Source organism: Canis lupus, chromosome 1 (assembly GCF_003254725.2).
Source record: "Canis lupus dingo isolate Sandy chromosome 1, ASM325472v2, whole genome shotgun sequence".
In the NCBI taxonomy this organism is placed as follows: Eukaryota; Metazoa; Chordata; class Mammalia; order Carnivora; family Canidae; genus Canis; species Canis lupus.
The window spans coordinates 81,204,910-81,224,999 of NC_064243.1; the positions used below are offsets into that span (position 1 = coordinate 81,204,910).

Consider the following 20,090-nt stretch of genomic DNA (forward strand, 5'->3'; position numbering starts at 1 on the left):
TGACATGAGATAGCAGTGAGGCCGCTTGTAAGAACACTCACCTGTCTGAGGGTTCTTTCTTGAGCCTCTGCAGCGTGTGTTTACAAAATAATGGCTCTGCCAGTGCCTGGATTGAATGTGTGGCTGTGAACCTCACATTTGTCTTCATTAGACCAGGATACCTAAGTCCTCTTGGTCATGATCCTGACTTTTTTTTCCCTGACAAGAGTCTGTCATTAGTCTGATTGAATAAAGCCCTGTCTTTCTCTTGCTAATGGTATGGTTTTGTGGAGGCTACTTAACTTTTCTGATCCCATGTTTCTTTTTCTTTTCTTTTTTTTTTTTAGTTTCAGAGGTAGAATTCAGTGATGCATCAGTTGCATGTAACACCCAGTGCTCATTATATCAAGTGCCCTTCTTAATGCCCACCACCCAGTTACCCCATCCCCCCACCCATCTCACATCCAACAACCCTCAGTTTGTTTCTTAGAGTTCAGCATCTCTTATGGTTTGCCTCCCACTCAATTTTCATCTTATTTTATTTTCCTTCCATTCCTGAGTGCTCATCTGTTTTGTTTCTTAAATTACACATATGAATGATATCATGGTATTTGTCTTTCTCTGACTTATTTTACTTAGAATGATATCCTCTAGTTCTATCCATATTATTGCAAATGGCAAGATTTCATTATTTTGGATGGCTGAGTAATATTCCATTGTGTGTGTATATGTGTGTGTGCATATATATGTGTGTATGCACATCTTCTTCATCCATTCATCTGTTGAGGGACATTGGTGAGTGCCAGGTTTCTTATCTGTAAAACAAAAGTGACAGTACAAACCTTGTAGGGTGGTTTCGAGAGAGAAAGGAGATAGTCACCATGTGGGGGCTATTTTATACAAACTATTTGAATAGTCATCAATATTGGGAAGGATGAGTAACCCAGAAAGGGTCACAAAGAATCCGGATAAGTCTCCTGCTTGACCACTTTTTGTGGTGGTTCCTGCTGTGGTTGAAGTCATGGTACTTACAGAGCTCATTGGATGGTTGGGAGATTATAACCTACCTTGTCACCCATACTTGTAGTTGGGTAGGGGAGTTGAGACTGGGTATATTCTTAATTACTATAACATACTCAAAAAATACTGCTATACTATTCAGGTGTTTAAGAGGAAGGAAATCCTGTCACATGCAACATTTTGAAGGAAGCTTGAGGACATTATGTGAGTAAAATAAGCCAGCCATAGAAAGACAGATACTGTGTGATTCTACTTATATGAGATATCTAAAGTAGTCACATTCATAGAGACAGAAAATAGAATGGTGGTCCTTAGGAGCCAGAGCAGGGAGTAAGGGGGAGTTGTTTAATGTGTATGCAGGAGGAAGAGTTCTGATAATTATATAATATTGTGAATGTACCTAACACTTAAAAATGATGAAGATGGTAAACTATATGTATATTTTGCCACAATTTTAAAAAAGTATTTTAAGAGTTTATTAAGCACATGCCAAGTTTCAGACAATATAGCTGATACAAGGGGAGACAATGTGAGTAAAAACAAACATGGCCCCCGTCTCCCATTATGGAGCTTAGGGACTGGTAGGAGAGACACGTGTGAAATGCAGAATGACTTTAATGGACAGAAGTGCAACTAGAACATGTGCTACAATTAGTATCATGAGAGCTTCCAGTCGGGGAACCTAACCTCATTAGGGAGGCCAGACCAAAAGCCAAGGCAAATGGGACCAAAGAAGACCATTCCAGGAATATGCAGAGCATGAGCAAAGGCAGCGAGAAGGGAGGACATACAAGAAGGCCTGTGTGCCAGAAGGCAGAAGGTAGAGAAAGCACATATGAGAAGAGGCTGGTGAAGACCCAGGGGCCAGACCACACAGGCATGGTGGCCATAGTGAGGAGATTTGTCTGTCTTCCTGAGTAGACTGGGAAGGTAACTGTTCAGGATTTTGAATGAGGGTGAAGAGATAGACAAAAAGCAGATTTCTATTCTGAAAAGTTCAATCTAAAGGAACATTTTTTTTCTTGCAAGGAAAAATCTTATCAAACACTAACAGTTGTATCTCAACTATCCATGTGGAAAAATTGAACAAGTCTCTAAGTATTTCTCAGGGCCCTTGTGATAGGCCCTACCCTGATGTTTACAGGATTCAGGCAAGAGTCTACATAGGGGGATCCCTGGGTGGCGCAGCGGTTTGGCGCCTGCCTTTGGCCCAGGGCACGATCCTGGAGACCCGGGATCGAATCCTACGTCGGGCTCCCGGTGCATGGAGCCTGCTTCTCCCTCTGCCTGTGTCTCTGCCTCTCTCTCTCTCTCTCTCTCTCTCTCTCTGTGACTATCATAAATTAAAAAAAAAAAAAAGAGTCTACATAGGGACCCACATCCCACAAGTCCAAATAGCTATGGGTTATAATCAAACTAACAAACTACTATCAATATGTTCTATCCTCTTACCAATTTGTGTTCTTTTGACGAATATTGAGACAACCTTTTTGCAATAGCTTTGTTAAAATATACCTATTGTACAGTTCACCCATTCAAAGTTACAACTTATCTTGAATCGTTTTAGTTCTGAGGTAATTTCTCATTAATTTCAGTTTGAAGAAACTTAACCCTGCTGGAGGCATTTCAACCAGAATTGTTACAAAATTCTTTTTAAAAAAATATTTATTTATTAATTCATGAGAGACAGAGAGAGAGAGAGAGAGAGAGAGAGAGAGAGAGAAAGGCAGAGACACAGGCAGAGGGAGAAGCAGGCTCCCTGCAGGAGCCTGACATGGGACTCAATCCCGGATCCTGGGATCACGACCTGAGCCGAAGGCAGATACCCAACTGCTGAGCCACTCAGGTGTCCCTGTTACAAAATTCTTAAAGCAATACTGACAGTTGAAAATGGACCACAAGTATAACACGTGGTTGTGAATTTGGAGGAGCTCCTGAACTACAAATTGAAGTAGGAGGAGGAGCAAGAATACAAACATAGTAATAGGATCTTATACAATAAATTATCTGTTCTTTTATTCAGCTATAATTGACATATTATATTAGTTTTAGGTACAATAAATTATCACAGAAAATGTTACAAAAATATTTTAATTTCATCATATAAATCTTTCATTTACACTATAATTATTATCTTTTCAAGCAATATCTCCGTCTGATATTAAAGTGAAGTCTTGGCATCATATTTCACATGTTATGTCTGGACATCTCTACAGATTTCAGAGAAGTAGGAATGGTTTTATACTGTAAACTGCTCATGAGGTGCTATGTGCAAATTGGAAAAGGAGGAAAAGCAAGAATACAGACAATTGGCACAACTGAGGATGGTGATTGTTCAGGGATCACTTGTATTTGTGTATCTGAAAGGCGGGAATTGACAGGTGAATCAGACTTTTATCCTACTGTTCAAATGCTCTCTGAGCTCTGCTGCAGCCTCCATCCCCACCACTGCAGTACTGGCAGTGGTGAAACCCTCAAATGTTTGGTGCTTTCAGACACAGTTGCCAATTATCAGAAGGAACTTAGGGCAAGGGATGTTGGGGGAGCAGTTCCCTTGGGCCAAAATGGTGTTAGCTACAAGAGTTGGTGGTTGGAATTACTCTAAGGGACAGAGACATTAATTTACCCCTAATAAAGCATGTGTGTGTGTGTGTGTGTGTGTGTGCACGCGTGCCCATGTGTAAATGAGAGAGAGAGAGAGAGAGAGAGGAAGAAAGTGGGAGATACCTCAGGCCTTCTAAAGCATAGGTACAAGATAAGGACCTCTCCGCCCGGGGTCTAGGATACTAGTACTGGTAGACCCTTCCCAAGTTCACCCAGTCAACCTATTCATCATAATAACAACATTGCCAAGAGGTCCTTTATTTCCCAGTGTACTCCTTTCAAAGACCACTGACTGTATTTTCCTCTTCTTTTGTCTCACTAGGAACTGGTGAAAGTGGCAAAAGCACCTTTATCAAGCAAATGAGAATCATCCATGGGTCTGGTTACAGCGATGAAGATAGAAAGGGGTTCACGAAGCTGGTTTACCAGAACATATTTACCGCCATGCAAGCCATGATCAGAGCCATGGATACCCTGAGGATACAGTATGTGTGTGAGCAGAATAAGGTAAAGCACCACAGGGGTGTTGACCCTACTTGTGGATGCATGTTTTCCTTCTCTAGGTAGCATATGTCTTTGGACAGAAAGATTTACAGTGTTTTGGTCAGAGGCCAAAGAAGCTCTGGAGCTCAAACCCCAGTGTGATAAAATTAGCTCTGTAGTCTGTCTTCTGCATGAGTTCCATCATGAGGGTATTGTGGTATTCTCTAGTGCCCTGGAATTCAGAAACTCAGGCATTTGGATTGCTTTTTTTAGGTGCTAAGAAAAGGAGGACTTATACGTTGATTCTTACAGCTAAGATACCCCATTAATTTCTCCATTGGCACAATTGAGATCTTGGGCTTTTCTGAAATTCCCAATCTTAGGAATGTGTTGTAAATGCCCTGTAGATCACTCAGAACAATTGGTGGGTTTTCTTTCTTTCTTTTGAAGCTAAGTGATGGTTTAGGAGAGTAATACTTATGTCCCAACTACTGTTGCATTCTCGTAAAGTACTAGTATAAAGCTGGCATTTCTTTTCCTATCACCATTGGTTATTTAAAATACAATTATGTTTTGGGGGTACCTGGGTGGCTCAGTTAAGTGTCTGCCTTTGCCTCAGGTCATGATTCCCGGGGCCTGGGATTGAGTCCTGTGTGGGGCTCCCTTCTCAGCGGGGAGTCTGCTTCTCCCTCTTCCTCTGGCCTCTACCCAACCTCATGCACTTACTCTCTCTCTATGTATATATCAAATAAATAAAATTTAAAAATACAATTATGTTTCAAAACATTGGAAAATAATGAAAATAATAATGTGGGAGGAGGCGGCAAATAAAATTTTATACAGTATATTGGAAGGCAAATCCATTGCAAAATAACTATGTCTGAGTTCATTAAGAATCTATATCAGAAATAGTTTATTTAAAACAACTGATACCAAGATATAACATGACATCATGATAAAGAGGAAAATTCTGTCTCAGAGAAGTCTCTTGTGGGTCTACTAAAAATAATTTAGCTGCTAAAATGCCATTATTGCATGGGCTTTAGTGTGGACCCCCAAGGACAACTTTATCATGAACTTGTAGCACTTATATTTATGTATATTTTTAGAAATGATCTACAAAGAGTTTCAAAGCAGTCATTCTACATTTTTTATTATTCAGTGACTGAATTACATAAGAACATAGCATGTGCCCAGTTTTTGACTTTCTTTCCATTGTGTCTACAACCTCATGTTTTTACTATCATTTCCTTACACTTTTGTAGAAATGAAGGCATGTATCTTACTTCAACCTTCAAGAACGTTATGCTGAAAAATATGTGCATGTGGGGGCAGGGTGGGGTAGAGAATTAGCCTTTAGTGTATCTGGTGCCAAGCAATGTAAGAGGTGCATACTGAGCCACTGGGAGAGTCTAGAAGGGACTGTGATGGTTCCATGATACCTTGGTTTTGATACATATATTGTATCTGATTGAAAGTGTACAATTCTGGGGCACTTTGGTGGCTCAGTTGGTTGAGCTGCCCACTCTTGGTTTCCACTCGTGCTCTTTCTTTCTCTCAAATAAATAAATCTTTTAAAAAAGTATATAATTCAGCACCTGGGTGACTCAGTTAAGTGACTGCCTTTGGCTCAGTCATGATCCTAGGGTCTTGGGATCTAATCCTGCATCAGGCTCCCTTCTCCATGGGAAGCCTGTTTCTCCCTTTCCTTCTGCCTGCTACTCCCCCTGCTTGTGCTCTCTCTTTCTCTTTCTCTGTCAATTAAATAAATAAGATCTCAGGAAAAAAAGTATAGAGGACCTGGGTGGCTCAGTGGTTGAGCGTCTGCCTTTGGTTCAGGTTGTGATCCCAGGGTCCTGGGATCGAGTCCCACATTGGGCTCCCCACAGGTAGCCTGCTTCTCCTTCTGTCTATGTCTCTGCCTCTCTCTCTCTCTCTGTGTGTCTTTCATGAATAAATAAATAAAATCTTTTTTTTTAAGGGGTATAATTCTTTTTTAATCATACGGTTGACCCTTGAACAACACTGGTTTGTTTACCAGGTTCATTTACAAACAGATTTTTTTAATAGAAAGTGTATAGTAATGTAAATGTATTTTCCTTATGGTTTTAACATTTTTAAAAACATTTTCTTTAGCTTCTTTATTGTAAGAATACAGTATATAGTATTCTTACTATATATCTACAGTATAGATATACAAAATATGTGTTAATAGACTATCTTGGCAGTTTTTGAGGAGACAAAAGTTATACAGATTTTTGACTGCACAGGGATAGGCCCCTCAACCCTTGCATTGTTTAAGGGTCTGCTGTATAAAGTATTCTAAAAATTAGATCATCTGTGGAAATTTCAGATTATTTCAGAAAAGAGGTATGTCAGGAACGTCTTTACAGAGATTTTCGTTAATCTATTTTCTTACATTGTAAAAGGCATTTTGTTTCCCATTCATAGAGGGGTGTTGGGAAAAAGCCTGGAACTTAGGGGATGGACTTGCAAACATCCACTGGGAGGAAGAAGCTCAAATGTATGTCAATTCCACTTATCTTGGCAACAGTTGTTTGTAAAACCCAATCAGATTGAATAATTGGGGTCTCGGGGTTTCTGTTTCATTTTGTTTTCCATCAAGGTCTTCTAGAGGTACTCTGAGTTTATGTTTTAAACAAAAACATTTTTATAGGGTTTGGCATTCCACCACTTTCTCCTTTTCTCTTGGCCTTAATTCTTCTTCAAAGAATTAAGTGGTCTCCACTTGACCACTAATCTGCATTAGTTTCCTAGGGCTGCTGTAACAAAGTACCTCAAACAGAGTGGCTTAAATTGAAAATACATTCTTTTCCTAGTTCTAGAAGCTAGAAGGCTGAAGTCAAGGTTGATTGGTTCCAATTACTGTTTCATGCTTCTCTCCTAGCTTCTGGTGGTGCTGGATATCCTTGGAACCCTTTGTCTTATAAACATGTCACTCCAGTCCCTGCTGTCCTCACAGAGAGATCTCTCCTGTATGACTCTATTCTCATGGCATTCCCCTCTTTGCATCCAAACTTCCCTTTTCCTATAAGTACACCAGTAATTGGATTAGAGCCCACCCTCATCCCAAGGATGACCTCATCAGAACTTGATTATACCTACAAAGACCCTATTTTCAAATAAAGTTACTTTCTGAGGTATGAGGCTTGCGTGAATTTTAGGGGGGCATTATTCAACCAGTACAGTCTGCCCTCTGTCTCTCCAAGTCATGTTAATTCTACATGCAAAATATATTTGTCCCATTCCAGCAGGAACTCTGTCTCAAATCTAATCCAAAATCTCAACTCAAAAGATTCCAAATCTCATCATTTAAATCATCTAAATCAGGTAAGAGTTTGGATATGGTCTGTGCTGAGGTTACATACCTCCAGTCTCCTCCTCATTTGCTGTATCTGGCTCCCTTCTCAATGCCTTCTTTCTTTTTATTCCAAGTACCTACATTTATGCTTCATAAACTTCCTCTTATCCCTCAAAAAAAAAAAAAAAAAGAAAAATGCCTGGGATGAACCACAGGCTTACGGAGAGGCACAAGAGTGAGTAAAAAGAACACTGGATTAGTTCCCAAAAATCTGGGCTCTGTTCATGGCTCCCCTGTGGGTCTTGGGCAAGAGTCAGCAATCTTTTTCTGTAAAGGGCCAGAGAATAAACATTTCTGGCTTTCGGGGCCATATAATCTCTTTTCTGCCCTGATGTCATCGTGCAAAAAAATCTCCCATAGGAGAGGTATCAATGAATGAGTGGGCTTACTTGGAAACTGTTTGCAAAATGTAAATGCTGTTCTTAACTCACGAGCCATACAAAAACAGGCCTCGAGTGGATTTCATCCACAGGCTGTGGTTGCCCACCCTAGTCCTCTGGGAAGCCATGTAACCTCCCTGGTCTTACATTTCCCCAAATGTTAAATGCAGACAACACATGCTCTGTCTACTTCCTAAGCCAACATGAGCAAAAGAGAGTGGTGTACAAATGAAATGGCACTCAAGAAACACAAGATTACTGGGGCAAGTTCAAAAAACAAAAATGGACTAATTGTTGCTTTTATTACTTGTTTAGGTCATTGTCATCCATTCCTTCTCCATTGTTTGTAGAATAATTTTTTCTATGGGCTAGTCCTGATTCCAATTGTGAAACAGTAACAAAGTGCCATGCTTAGATCATAAGATAATAAAATGATTAGGGATCCCTGGGTGGCAAAGCGATTTGGCGCCTGCCTTTGGCCCAGGGCGCGATCCTGGAGACCCGGGATCGAATCCACGTCGGGCTCCCGGTGCATGGAGCCTGCTTCTCCCTCTGCCTGTGTCTCTGCCTCTCTCTCTCTCTCTCTCTCTCTCTCTCTCTCTCTCTGTGACTATCATAAATAATAAATAAAAATTAAAAAAAATAAATAAAATGATTAGTCTTCATGTATTAAATAATGAGTTTAGGAAGCATGATACAGGTATTCTTTACCAAGAACACGTGTATTGCGTGATGCATATTGCATTGCTCAAAACAAATGGTTAGGAGAGAGGAATAGAACCTGAAATAGCTTTTTGTTTCACAGACATGCAATCCTTTTGTTGCTTATTATTGACCATTTAATTCCATTATCCTGTTTTTTTCAGAGGTGGGAACACTTTCTTCAAAGTATGTAGAAGAGCATTAAGTGATTTGGGGGAGTATTTATGTATGTATGTATTTCAAGTAGGCTCCATGCTCAGTGTGGGGCTGGAACTTATGAACCTGAGATCAATAGTTGGATGCTTTACCCCCTAAGCCACCCAGGTACCCCTAGAGGGTCTTATTTAAATGTTAGTGATTTTATTGCTTAGCCAGGTTGTTAAAAAAAAAACTTTGCCTATTACTTGATAGGCTGCTTATGAAAGGAAATTTATCAGGAATTTAGTTCAGCAATTTGGTTTGTAACCCACACTTTTTTTCAATTAAGATCTATAGCCTGAGGGCAGCCCCGGTGGCTCAGCAGTTTAGCACTGCCTTCAGTCCAGGATGTGAATTTAGAGACCCAGGATCGAGTCCCAGGTCGGGCTCCTTGCATGGAGCCTGCTTCTCCTTCTGCCTCTCTTTCTCTGTGTGTCTCTCATGAATAAATAAATAAAATATTAAAAAAAAAGAACTATAGCCTGAAAGATTATTTTTGTATACCTTGCCTATTTTTTTTAAAAAGAAATGATTCATATATGTTTGCTCACTGTGTTGATAAGCCTTAATTTTTGTGAATGTCTCTCAAGAGTGTCGTATGGGCACATAGTAGAAATTTATGACTTCTTGAATAAATATTACAAAGGCAATCACTCAGTGGCAGGGCTCCTAAATTGGAGTCAGTTTATAACTCATGTTTACTAGTGATGATTTCACTGAAGCCTGAAGAGCTTCTTTTTTTTTTTTTTTTTTTGCCATTTGTAGTGTGTCCAATTTGGGAAATTCTCATTCTAGGCCTGGCCTGCAGTAAAGGAAATATTTTTTTATCCTTTTAAAGGTTCTGCAGAATCTGTGTGGATAATGTAGATTAAGCATTTCCCAAGGGCAAAGGACAGCTCTGCCTGACTTCTCAAAAGCCTTTTCGTTCTATAGTCAATGATCCCTGGAAAAATGTCTACAGGCTTTTCAGCATCAGACCCCAGCTTCTTCCCTGCCCTCTTGTATATGAAAGCTCTTCACTACACTGGGGTCACCTCATATTTGCATGTAATTATGCACAGCTAATTGCAAGGGCTCATCACATAAACATTTTTAAAAAGTAGAGTTAATAATTAAGCAGTAAGAGGACTGTTTTGCCTGCCATTCCACTCCAAGTACCTAATTTATGATTCAGTGTTTCTAAATGTGTGAGCTCTGAAATTCCCTTCCAAAAGCTTCTTATTCTTCCATTGGTTGCTTTTGCTGAATTCCAAGGCATAGTTGAGAGGATGGGATTGGGCCATCCTGCCAAGAGGGAATTACAGAGTTAGGGGTGGGCTGTTGAATTGACTCAAGGGACCTCTGCTAGTTCTGCAGGTCCTGCATTTGGGTAATGGGATGCCTTTGTCATCAGTTCCTGCAGTGTCTTGAGTTTTGGCACCCACATCCCCCACTCCTGACTGCTAGGTTTATCACACAAAGGACATTGGAAACCATCATCCTCAGTCTTGGCTGCACATTGGAATCACCTGGGGAGTTTTGCTGCTGCCACCCAAGGTACCACCCCAGAGAGTCAAGGCTAAATATTCTTGGAATGCAGCCTGAGTTTTTAGATCAACTTTTAGAAGCTTCCCCCAGTGCTTCTGATTAGGCAGATTGAGAACCACTGATAAAAGTATCTTACCATTATTTGGAGGTGTGAACACCTCTGAATTCTACTGTCACCCTTTCCATAATGGGGAGGTAGACTGCTGGTAATCTTTTCCATGTGATGACCCAATTAATTTCCACCCAAGGGTAAACTGAATGGCTGTCCTTGAAGATGTTTGTTTTGTTCAGCTGTGTTGGCTTCCTTGTTGACTTTTGTGGCGGTAGCATCTCCAGGTGACATAAATTATTTCAGGGCAGGTTCTGTGTTTCCTTTGAGCTTTATGGGGGCCTAGCACAGCCTCATGCCAAGAGCTTCCAGGGATTGGGTGGGGGTCAGAGGAGAAGAAGGAGCTTCATTTTAATCTCTGGAGGTCATGGCAATGGTGCTTTCTATCCTCTTTTTCCTACTGTTGTTTACACAGAAATTATCATTTCTTTTAAAATCAGTAAAGAATCAGGGATGCAGGTTAGGTTGATAATCCACCCAAAGTATAGATGCTATCTGTAAGAAAAATTCCTTACAATGTTGTTAAGTGGAGGAAATTACACTAGGAAATTAAGTCGTTAAATATTTTTACTCATCATTAATAGATACTTTTATGTATTGAGATGGCAATTCACTAGGTATACAACTTAAACATCAAATATCCAACTTCACGTTAAAGCCCTAAAGTCTAGTGTTTATGGGGCAGGATCACAGGACATTACTTTTTTTTTTTTTTTAACACCAAAAGGAGCTTTGATAATGTTTCATATCTGGGTGTATATAAGTCTTCCAGCTTCACTTCATTCTCAGAAGGCAAGGGCCTGAATTTCCAGGTAGGTCTATTAAAGACTCACGTGAGGAAATCAGGCACAGTTAAGTGGAAATGGTCAACTTAGTGCCACTTTTTATATAAAAGTTTCTCAGGGCTTAAAGTATTTTAAGAACCTCTTATTTTCTAATTTTTAAAACATCTGTTTAAATATATTTTTCAGTCCCACTTCCTTATTCAGTTTGAAAAGTCAGCTTTTGCATGAGCTTCTGGGAACAGGGAGGCCAATGTTCAGACTTTGGCGATAGCCCAGGGTTGCTGTTTCTTTGGCAAATGTTAAATTCAGTCTCTTTCTTTTTGTGTCCCATTGGATATTAAAAATTGCATGGTACATTTTTCTCCTTACTAAGAACTTGGAGTTCTAGATAGTGTCACGACAACAATAAGTAATTCTCCACCAAAATTCTGGGCTGGAATTTTTCCATTTGTGCCAATGGTTCTCTGATTAATCAGTGCTGACTTTATTGTGAAAATTGCTGTACCTGGAGCTTGAAATGTAAGAGTTTGGAAAACAGGAAAGAATAAGATGGAGCAAGAACTGGGTTTCTCCTTCACCACCATTATAGGTAAAGCTAACCCTACTATCTATTCAGTTTGGCTTGGAAGTTGAGGAAGGTTTGGGGCCAATGAAGAGTAATGAGATTGATTTGACCATTGAAATATTCATTTCTTCCCCCACCTCAAGGCTAGATATGAACCTACCACATCCAAGGAAATACTATAAAAAATCTGGTGAAAAGGGGGAAATCTCACAAAGTTGCAAAGAATCCAGAGACTAATGTGACCATCAGTCTATTTGAACATCTATCCATTTACCCAACATGTGAAATATTTGCCTTGAGTTTTGAATTGCATCCAACTTTGTTATCCTAAAATACAAAGGCCCTCGGTGATGCTAAATCTTGTTAGATCTGAAGTCCTTCACAACTTCTCTTGGTAGAGCTACATCTCATTTTTTGATGGTATAGAGGTGATGGTGTGATGACCCTGCACTCTTCTCAGACCTACCTTCTCTGAACTGAACAGTTAGTTACATCACTGATGCTGATGAAGAAATGCCATAAATATGTGACAAACATAAATTATCCCCTGGGTTTATATTGGAGTCCTGCCAAGGGAGACATGTGTTCTTCTGGATTCTTGAATTTATTAGGCATAGATTTTCTTTTTAACTGATTATTAAGCTCTGCAATATTACCCTAGGCAAAACATTCTAGAAAGCATCATTTCTGTATTAAAAGCTTTTATTGAGGGTGGGGGAAACTCAACTAGGATACAATAATGAATCCAACAGAAACATATTATTAATAGGTTGTGTTTGTGTGCATGCAGGTACATAGGTGTGTTTACAAACAAACATAATTTTAGAGTAAAAACCATGTTTGTTATAAGCCAGAACAGTTGGCTTTTTTTTTTTTTTCCATTGACATTTTCTTTTGGAAGCTCAGATATTTTCAGGGAGCTTTGAGACATTGCATGTCATGTACTTCATCTTAATTACTAACACAAAACTCTGTTGGGTTTAATTAAAAAATGATCTAAAGTAGTCTAAAGTAGTTTCACATCATTGCTATTACTTTGTATTTTGCCTAAATCAAATCTTAAAATAAAGATATATGTGTATTTAACTTGGCTATTTACAGTATCTGGTTAGGAAATTGTTTGCTTTTGTATGTGAGCGTATGATTTACAAAGGTTAGAAAGATGAGTTTTTAGAAATCTAGAAAAACCAACTTCTAATTTTTTAATCACTTAAGTAATTTGTGGTTAGTCGCAAAAAGGTTGAAGATGATCAGAATGATGTTGATTATATTTTGGGTGCCTCTGTATTCCCTCCCTTTCTTTTATATTGAGAGTAAGGGAAGTGGTTGGATGATGGCACATGTGGGAGACCATTGTGGTTGAGTAGTGGCCATCGTCTCCATAGGGCCCTGAACTCCTATCCCCTCCCATTATATCTCTGCTTTGTGTTTTTCATGGATTTCTTCCTGTTGAGTTGTGTGGAGGCTTCACTTTAGGGTTTATCATCATTGTGGTCATCGTGATTTTAATCAGTTGATGTGTAGAGCCCTAACAATGTTAATAATTACCTCAAACAAGAAAGTCTTCTTTCCAAGGTCAAGTTAGCTCCTGACATACTGGAATTAGACAGTAGCTGACATAAAATTGAATTCCTACCCTCCCTGTCATTTACATCCTTCATAGCCTTGGGCAGATCACCAAAGCTCTTAGTGTTTTTCTTTTTTTCTTTAGCTGAGAGCAAGGTTGGCTCCTGATGATAATAGAAAATGTAAAGAGGTGGGTAATCTACCTTCAAAAGCAAAAAATCAAAAACAAACAAACAAAAGCAAAAAATAGTATTCTGCAGTGTCTTGAATACATTACTTTTTTCACCAAAATTAAAAAGAAGTTATTACTTTATTAACTTCCTAGTTAATAAGACTACATCAAAGTACAATCATTTTTATTGAGGTGTAGTTAACATACAGTGTTATATTAGTTTCAGGTATATAATGTTTCAACAATTCTATATATTACTCAGTGTTCATCTAGTGTACTCTTAATCCCCTTTATCAATTTCACCCATTCCCCCACCTCCCTCCCTCTGGCAACTACCATTTCTCTGTGTTTGAGTCTGTTTTCCTGTTTTTTAAAAAAATTTTTTAAAAGATTTTATTTATTTATTCATGAGTTACACAGAGTGGGGGAGTACAGAGACACAGGCAGAGGGAGAAGCAGGCTCCATTCAGGGAGCCCAAAGTGGGACTCGATCCCAAGTCTCCAGGATCACGCCCTGGGCTACAGGCGGTGCTAACCCACTGCGCCACCAGAGCTGCCCAGTTTTTTAAGATTTTTTCCTTAAATTCCACATAAAAGAAAAGTCATAAGGTATCTGTCTTTTGCTGAATGACTTATTTCACTTAGCATTACACCTTCTAGGTATCATCATGGTTTCAATGTGCATTTCCCTGGTGCTTGGTGATGTTGAGCATCTTTTTCGGTGTCTGTTGGCCATCTACATATCTTCTTTAGGAAAATGTCTATTCATGTCCTCTGCCCATCTTTAATAGAATTATTTGGGAATTCTTTGGTGTTGAGTTGTATAATTTCTTTATATATTTCGGATGTCAACCCTTTATCAGATATATCATTTAAGAATATCTTCTCCCATTCAGTAAGTTGCTTTTCTGTATTGTTAGTGATTCCTTTGCTGTGTGGGAGCTTTTTATTTTAATATAGTTCCAGTAGTTTAATTTTTTCTTTCTTCTAAATCCCTTCTTTGATAGGGATTTTTTTCTTCTTCTGGTTCAATTTTGCATTTGTTTGCCTTGCCAGAGAAGACATATCTAGAAAAATGTGATGGCTGATGTCAAAGAGATTACTGCCTATATTTTTTTCTAGGATTTTTATGATTTTAGGTCTCACATTTAGTTCAGTTTTCCCAGCACCATGTGTTGAAAAGATCATCTTTTCCTGAAGTGTACATTTTTGGATTCCTTGTCATAGATAAATTGACCAAATAAACATGGTTTTATTTCTGGGGTCTCTATTTTGTTCACTTGATTTATGTGTCTACTTTGGTGTTAGTAACATACTGTTTTGATTACTATGGCTTTGTAGTATATTTTGAAATCTAGGATTGGGACAACCTCCAGGTTTGTTCTTTTTCAAGATTGCTTTGGCTTTTTGGGGTCTTTTGTGATTCCATACAAATTGTAGGATTATTTGTTGTAGTTCAGAGGAAAATGTTAGTATTTTGCTAGGGATTACATTAAATCTGTAGATTGCTTTGGTTAGTAATGGACATTTCAGCAGTATGGTCTCTTCCAATCCATGAGCATGGGATGTCTTTCCATTTGGTTTACATTATCTTCAATTTCTTTCATCAGTGTTTCATAGTTTTCAGAGTACAGGTCTTTCGCCCCCTTGGTTAAGTTTATTCCTAGGTATTTTTTTTCTTTTTGGTGTAGTTATAAACGGGATTGTTTTCCTACCTTTTCTTTCTGCTACTTCATTATTATCGTTTAGAAATGCAATAGATTCCTGTATATTCATTTTGTGTCCTGTAGCTATACTGAATTCATTTATCAGTGCTAGTAGTATTTTGGTGGAGCTATTGGGTTTTCTATATATATTAGTATGTCATCTGCAAATACTGCTTTCTTACCAGTTTGGATGCATTTTATTTTTTGTCTGATTGCTATGGCTAGGATTTCTTAGTAATCCATTGACTAAAAGTGGTAAGAGTAGACATTCTTGTCCTGTTGCTAATCTTAGGGGAAAAGCTCTCAGTTTTTTGTCGTTAAGTATGATGTTAGTTGTAGATTTTTCATATATGGCCATATGTTATATTGAAGTATGGTCCTTTGAATCCAACTTCATTGAGAGTTTTTATCTTGAATGGATGTTGTACTTTGTCACATGCTTATATTTTCCTGATTCAGTTTTGGAAGTTTAGCTGTTTTTAGAAATGTATCCATTCCTTCTAGATTGTCCAATTTGTTGGCATATAACAAATGTTTCATAATATTCTCTTATAATCCTTTGTATTTCTGTGGTGCCGGTTGTTATTTCTCCTCCTTCGTTTCTGTTTTTATATGCATCTTCACTGAAGTACATTGTTTGTATATCAACACAGGCTGTTTTATTTAATATAATCCAGGAGGTTTTTTTTTTTTTTTTTTCAGATAAAAAGTACAGAAAGACACATATACCAGACTTAAAATGAAAAATCCATATTCCAGAATGTGTGTGGTTTGCAGATAAATAGATAGATGATAGATCAATCAATCGATCGATAGATAGATAATACCAATTTTTAGGTCTTTAATCCTTATTTTTGAAAAAAAATGAAATGAATGAATGAGTGGCCCTCCTTCCTACACCTGCTGGTGTCCACATGTTCAGCCCTATCACTGTGAGAATAAACATCTGTGGACAAGATCATTCCTCACAGAAATTGTCGATCAGAAAGGCAGAAGTATGAAGCAGAATCCATGTAATGTCTTTCAAGTTGCTTGATTCTTTAAAAAAAATTTTTTTTAATGACAAACTTAAAGGATTGGAGAAAGTATCTTTCATAACAGATGACACTAATTCTGGTGATTTCTTGACTCCCTCACTCAAAGAGAAAGGTCCAGGCTGGACCAGGTTCTGGTTATCCATATGGCTAAGAATCCCCAGACAGGGATCCCTGGGTGGCACAGTGGTTTGGTGCCTGCCTTTGGCCCAGGGCACGATCCTGGAGACCCGGGATCGAATCCCACGTCGGGCTCCCTGTGCATGGAGCCTGCTTCTCCCTCTGCCTCTGTCTCTGCCTCTCTCTCTCTCTCTCTCTGTATGACTATCATAAATAAATAAAAAAATTAAAAAAAAAAGAATCCCCAGACAATGGGCTTCATTTTAAAAGAAACCAAGGGTTTTTTTGTTTGTTTGTTTGTTTGTTTTTTATGCCCTCCACCTTTTATCTACAAGGGATAGGTCATCATTACTGTAGTTAGGGTGGTTTTCTTTTCTTTTCTTTTCTTCTTTTCTTTCTTTCCTTTTTTTTTTTTTTTTTTTTTTTTGGCCAGAAATGATCATTGTCACTGTTGTCCTCCCTTAATTTGGTTAAGAAAAACTGCTTATGATAGTTTTTCTTCCTTGCTTCTGAGTGGGTGATATTTCTGCCAGTATACACCAATGTAAATGGCTGGTAATACCTAATAGACATTTCTACCTGGGAAGCTTAGAAGTGAAGATCTAGCCCACAGCAGTAGTAGGTACTCAATACATATTCATTTTAGGAATTAAACGAATGGCACAAGCTAAAAGAACTCTCTAAATGAAAGTTGGGCCCAAGAGAAGGTAAAATGGACAACTCATTTAGAATCTTAGGGTTTCAAGGATTTAAACGTCTCTGTTTCCCTTGAAATAGGGTCTCCTGAATGAAGATCTCCCAGTGGCCCTTAAGTCCTCGGTGGCTCTGTCATGTTTCCAGGGCATGTGCCGCATGCCTCAACGAGTACTTCTCTTTCTCCCCATGGTATGAGGCTATTACATGGCTGTCTCTTCCAGCTCACTCTGAGCACCTCAAAGGCAACACTTGTATTCATGCCTGTTTCCTCCAGCTCTCAAAGATGGTGACAAAACAAAACAAAAACCTGATCTTTTAAAATTCCAGGTGAATGGCATCAGAAATCCCAAGTTGTGATGTCATAGATTTAGCATTAAAAAGAAACCAACAAAATAATACAGACCAGATTTAAAAAAACAAAAAAACAAACAAAAAAAACCCCAACCAGCATTATGATTCCTGGCAGCAGCAGCATCTCTGCTACTCTGGTACTTTTTCATTCAGCCCCAACCACAGTGAACTCCTTTCCTTTGGCCTGGTATTGACGACATTCCTTCAAGTCCTGGACTTTACAAACACTCTCCCCTATACTTTTCCCTTCTCTCCTTGCCTAGCCAAGTCTTTTTTTGTCCTCCTGCAGAATGGAAGGCCCATGAAGGCCCAGGACCATGTCTGTTTATATGCACCTTGGTAGCTCCCGTGTATGACAGGGATGCTTGCCAGTTTGCTAAAACCCTTTCTGCTAATTTCTATAACAAAGGAATCTGCTTTTTTATAAGTCCATGCAGGTGATCTTAGGGGCACATTCTAGCCTGTCCTGAACTTGACTCTGAGACTTTACAGCCTCATCTGTCCTCCCTAATGGACTGTGATTTCCTACATATCCCATGCCTTTTTTTGCTCATTTTTCCTCCGTCTGTTGGAACATCCTGCTACCAATTCCCTCTGTACTCATAAATAGGTAACTTCATTTATTCATCTTGAATAAGACATCCAATACTGTAGCAAACTTTGACAACCTTCCTCTTGCAGCTCCCTTGGGTTAGGCTCTCTTTTCCAGTGTACCTATATAATACCTTACATTTACCATATTACATTATAATTCCTTAATTATGCATCTCTTCCATTTCAGAGTAGGGGTTCTTTGAGATTAAGAACCATGTCCTGTTGATCTGTGCATCTCTTTGGGTTCAATAATTGTGAAGTGACATTAAAACCTCATGTGAAGATAATATCATAAATTCAATGCTGTGTTAGAGCTTTGTCCAAGGGGTGATCTCTACAATTTCCCAGAGGATGACTGAACTCTTCTTTCCTATGATTAATTTTTGCCTCCTTGCCTTTGGGATTATAATACTGAGCAAAAAGGAACAATCAATGTGGCCATGCTTTTCTTCTTGCAAAGAGATATTGGCTTTTGGAAATACTGCTTCTGATTTGCAGGATAATCAAAAAGCCTTGCACAGTCATTGGACTCCATAATCTAGTGTAAGAAGCTTGGGATTGACCAGAGCAGCTCTTGAAATGTGTTTGGTGAACTGCAGATGTACTCCGCCTGTCAAAGTTAGGTCAGTGGCAATGACTCTTTTCAAGCTGAGTCACCAGGCAGCTGTTTTAGAACCACATAGGGCCAAAAAATGGGGCTGTAAGGAAGAATGACTTGTTTATGAGATACAAGAGAGATTCAGTAAATCATATCCTCTTCATCAAGTTCTAAAGTAATTGAGAAATAAGACAAGTATGGCATCTATCTGGTAACCAAAATATCATGTTAGTGCCAAAGCTGAGAGTAGAGAATGTGGCTCATTACAGGGTCACATGAGATTCCTAATACTGAGCCAGAATGTGGTAGACTCCCCATGAGGTCATCATTAGCTCTGGAAGACCCCAGACTTCACCCCCAAGGTACCCCAGGTTTCTAACAGCACAGAAGAGGAAAGCGCAGAGGTCAGGACTAGGACTCAACCCACATGCCTCTACATGGTATGTCACCTGTGCTATCACACTTATCACAGGCCACCTCCTCTCCTGCTTAGTATGCTCCTGAGGGTGAGGGCTGTATGTACTCCTGGGTGCCAAAATGAGTATGAATCTGTTCCATGCCTTACTGAGAATGTATCATTCTATCCTAAATAGTTCTTCCGTATGGGTACTATCAGTTGCCCCTCTTTAGGGGTATGGAAACTGAGGCTTATGGGAGTTAAATAGTCTCCCCAAGGCTGCACAGGTGTTCCATGTCAGAGCTGGAAGCTGAATCCAGGTGCCCTGACTTCACAGGTAAAGCTGTTAACCATGATGCTTCATGCCACTCTACAATAATATAAGACCATGTCTAGTGAGAGATCATTTAAAGGCTTGATTATCAAAGTAGTGAATGATATGAATTGAGGGTTCTCTGTCTCAAAATACCTATTCCTGGCCACTGTATTAATTTTTTTCTTTGTGGCTGAGATCTAACTAGCTCATAATGTCAAATTATCTCTCAATATTCACACAAAGGGATCATGCAATTTAGAAAAGGAAATATCAGAATTAGAGCATCCATTGGATAAAGTTTGAGGATTGAAGAGCTTTCTATGAAGTGGATTTGAAACAGCTGCAGGGAGAATATTTTTCAAAATTTTAAAATTTTCTTATTAGCTTACAAAAGAAATGTAAACAAGCCAGAAATGACTTCAAAATTGTTTTGCAAACCAAAAGAATCAGAACGTGACAATGACTTGAACCAGTGCTGGAGAGTCCAGAAAGATCAAATAAAACCTAAAGAGTATATTCTTTTTTTTTTTTAATTTTTATTTATTTATGATAGTCACAGAGAGAGAGAGGGGGGCAGAGACACAGGCAGAGGGAGAAGCAGGCTCCATGCACCGGGAGCCCAACGTGGGATTCGATCCCGGGTCTCCAGGATCGCGCCCTGGGCCAAAGGCAGGCGCCAAACCGCTGCGCCACCCAGGGATCCCCTAAAGAGTATATTCTAATAGTGGTGTGAATGGGATTCATTTTAGCTTTAAGGTTCTGCCTGGATTATATTTCAAGTGCAGTTATAAGTATTAGCTAGCTCC

At 39.0% G+C, this 20,090-nt stretch overlaps 1 protein-coding gene across 1 annotated transcript in view; it reads left to right on the plus strand.

Annotated features, from left to right (window-relative positions):
* Positions 1-20,090, plus strand: part of GNA14 (G protein subunit alpha 14) — a 185,551-nt gene that overhangs the window by 98,816 nt on the left and 66,645 nt on the right. The window contains exon 2 of the mRNA XM_025423274.3: positions 3,926-4,110. Within this exon, the coding sequence (XP_025279059.1) occupies positions 3,926-4,110 (185 nt within the window). The remainder of the gene's footprint in view (positions 1-3,925; positions 4,111-20,090) is intronic.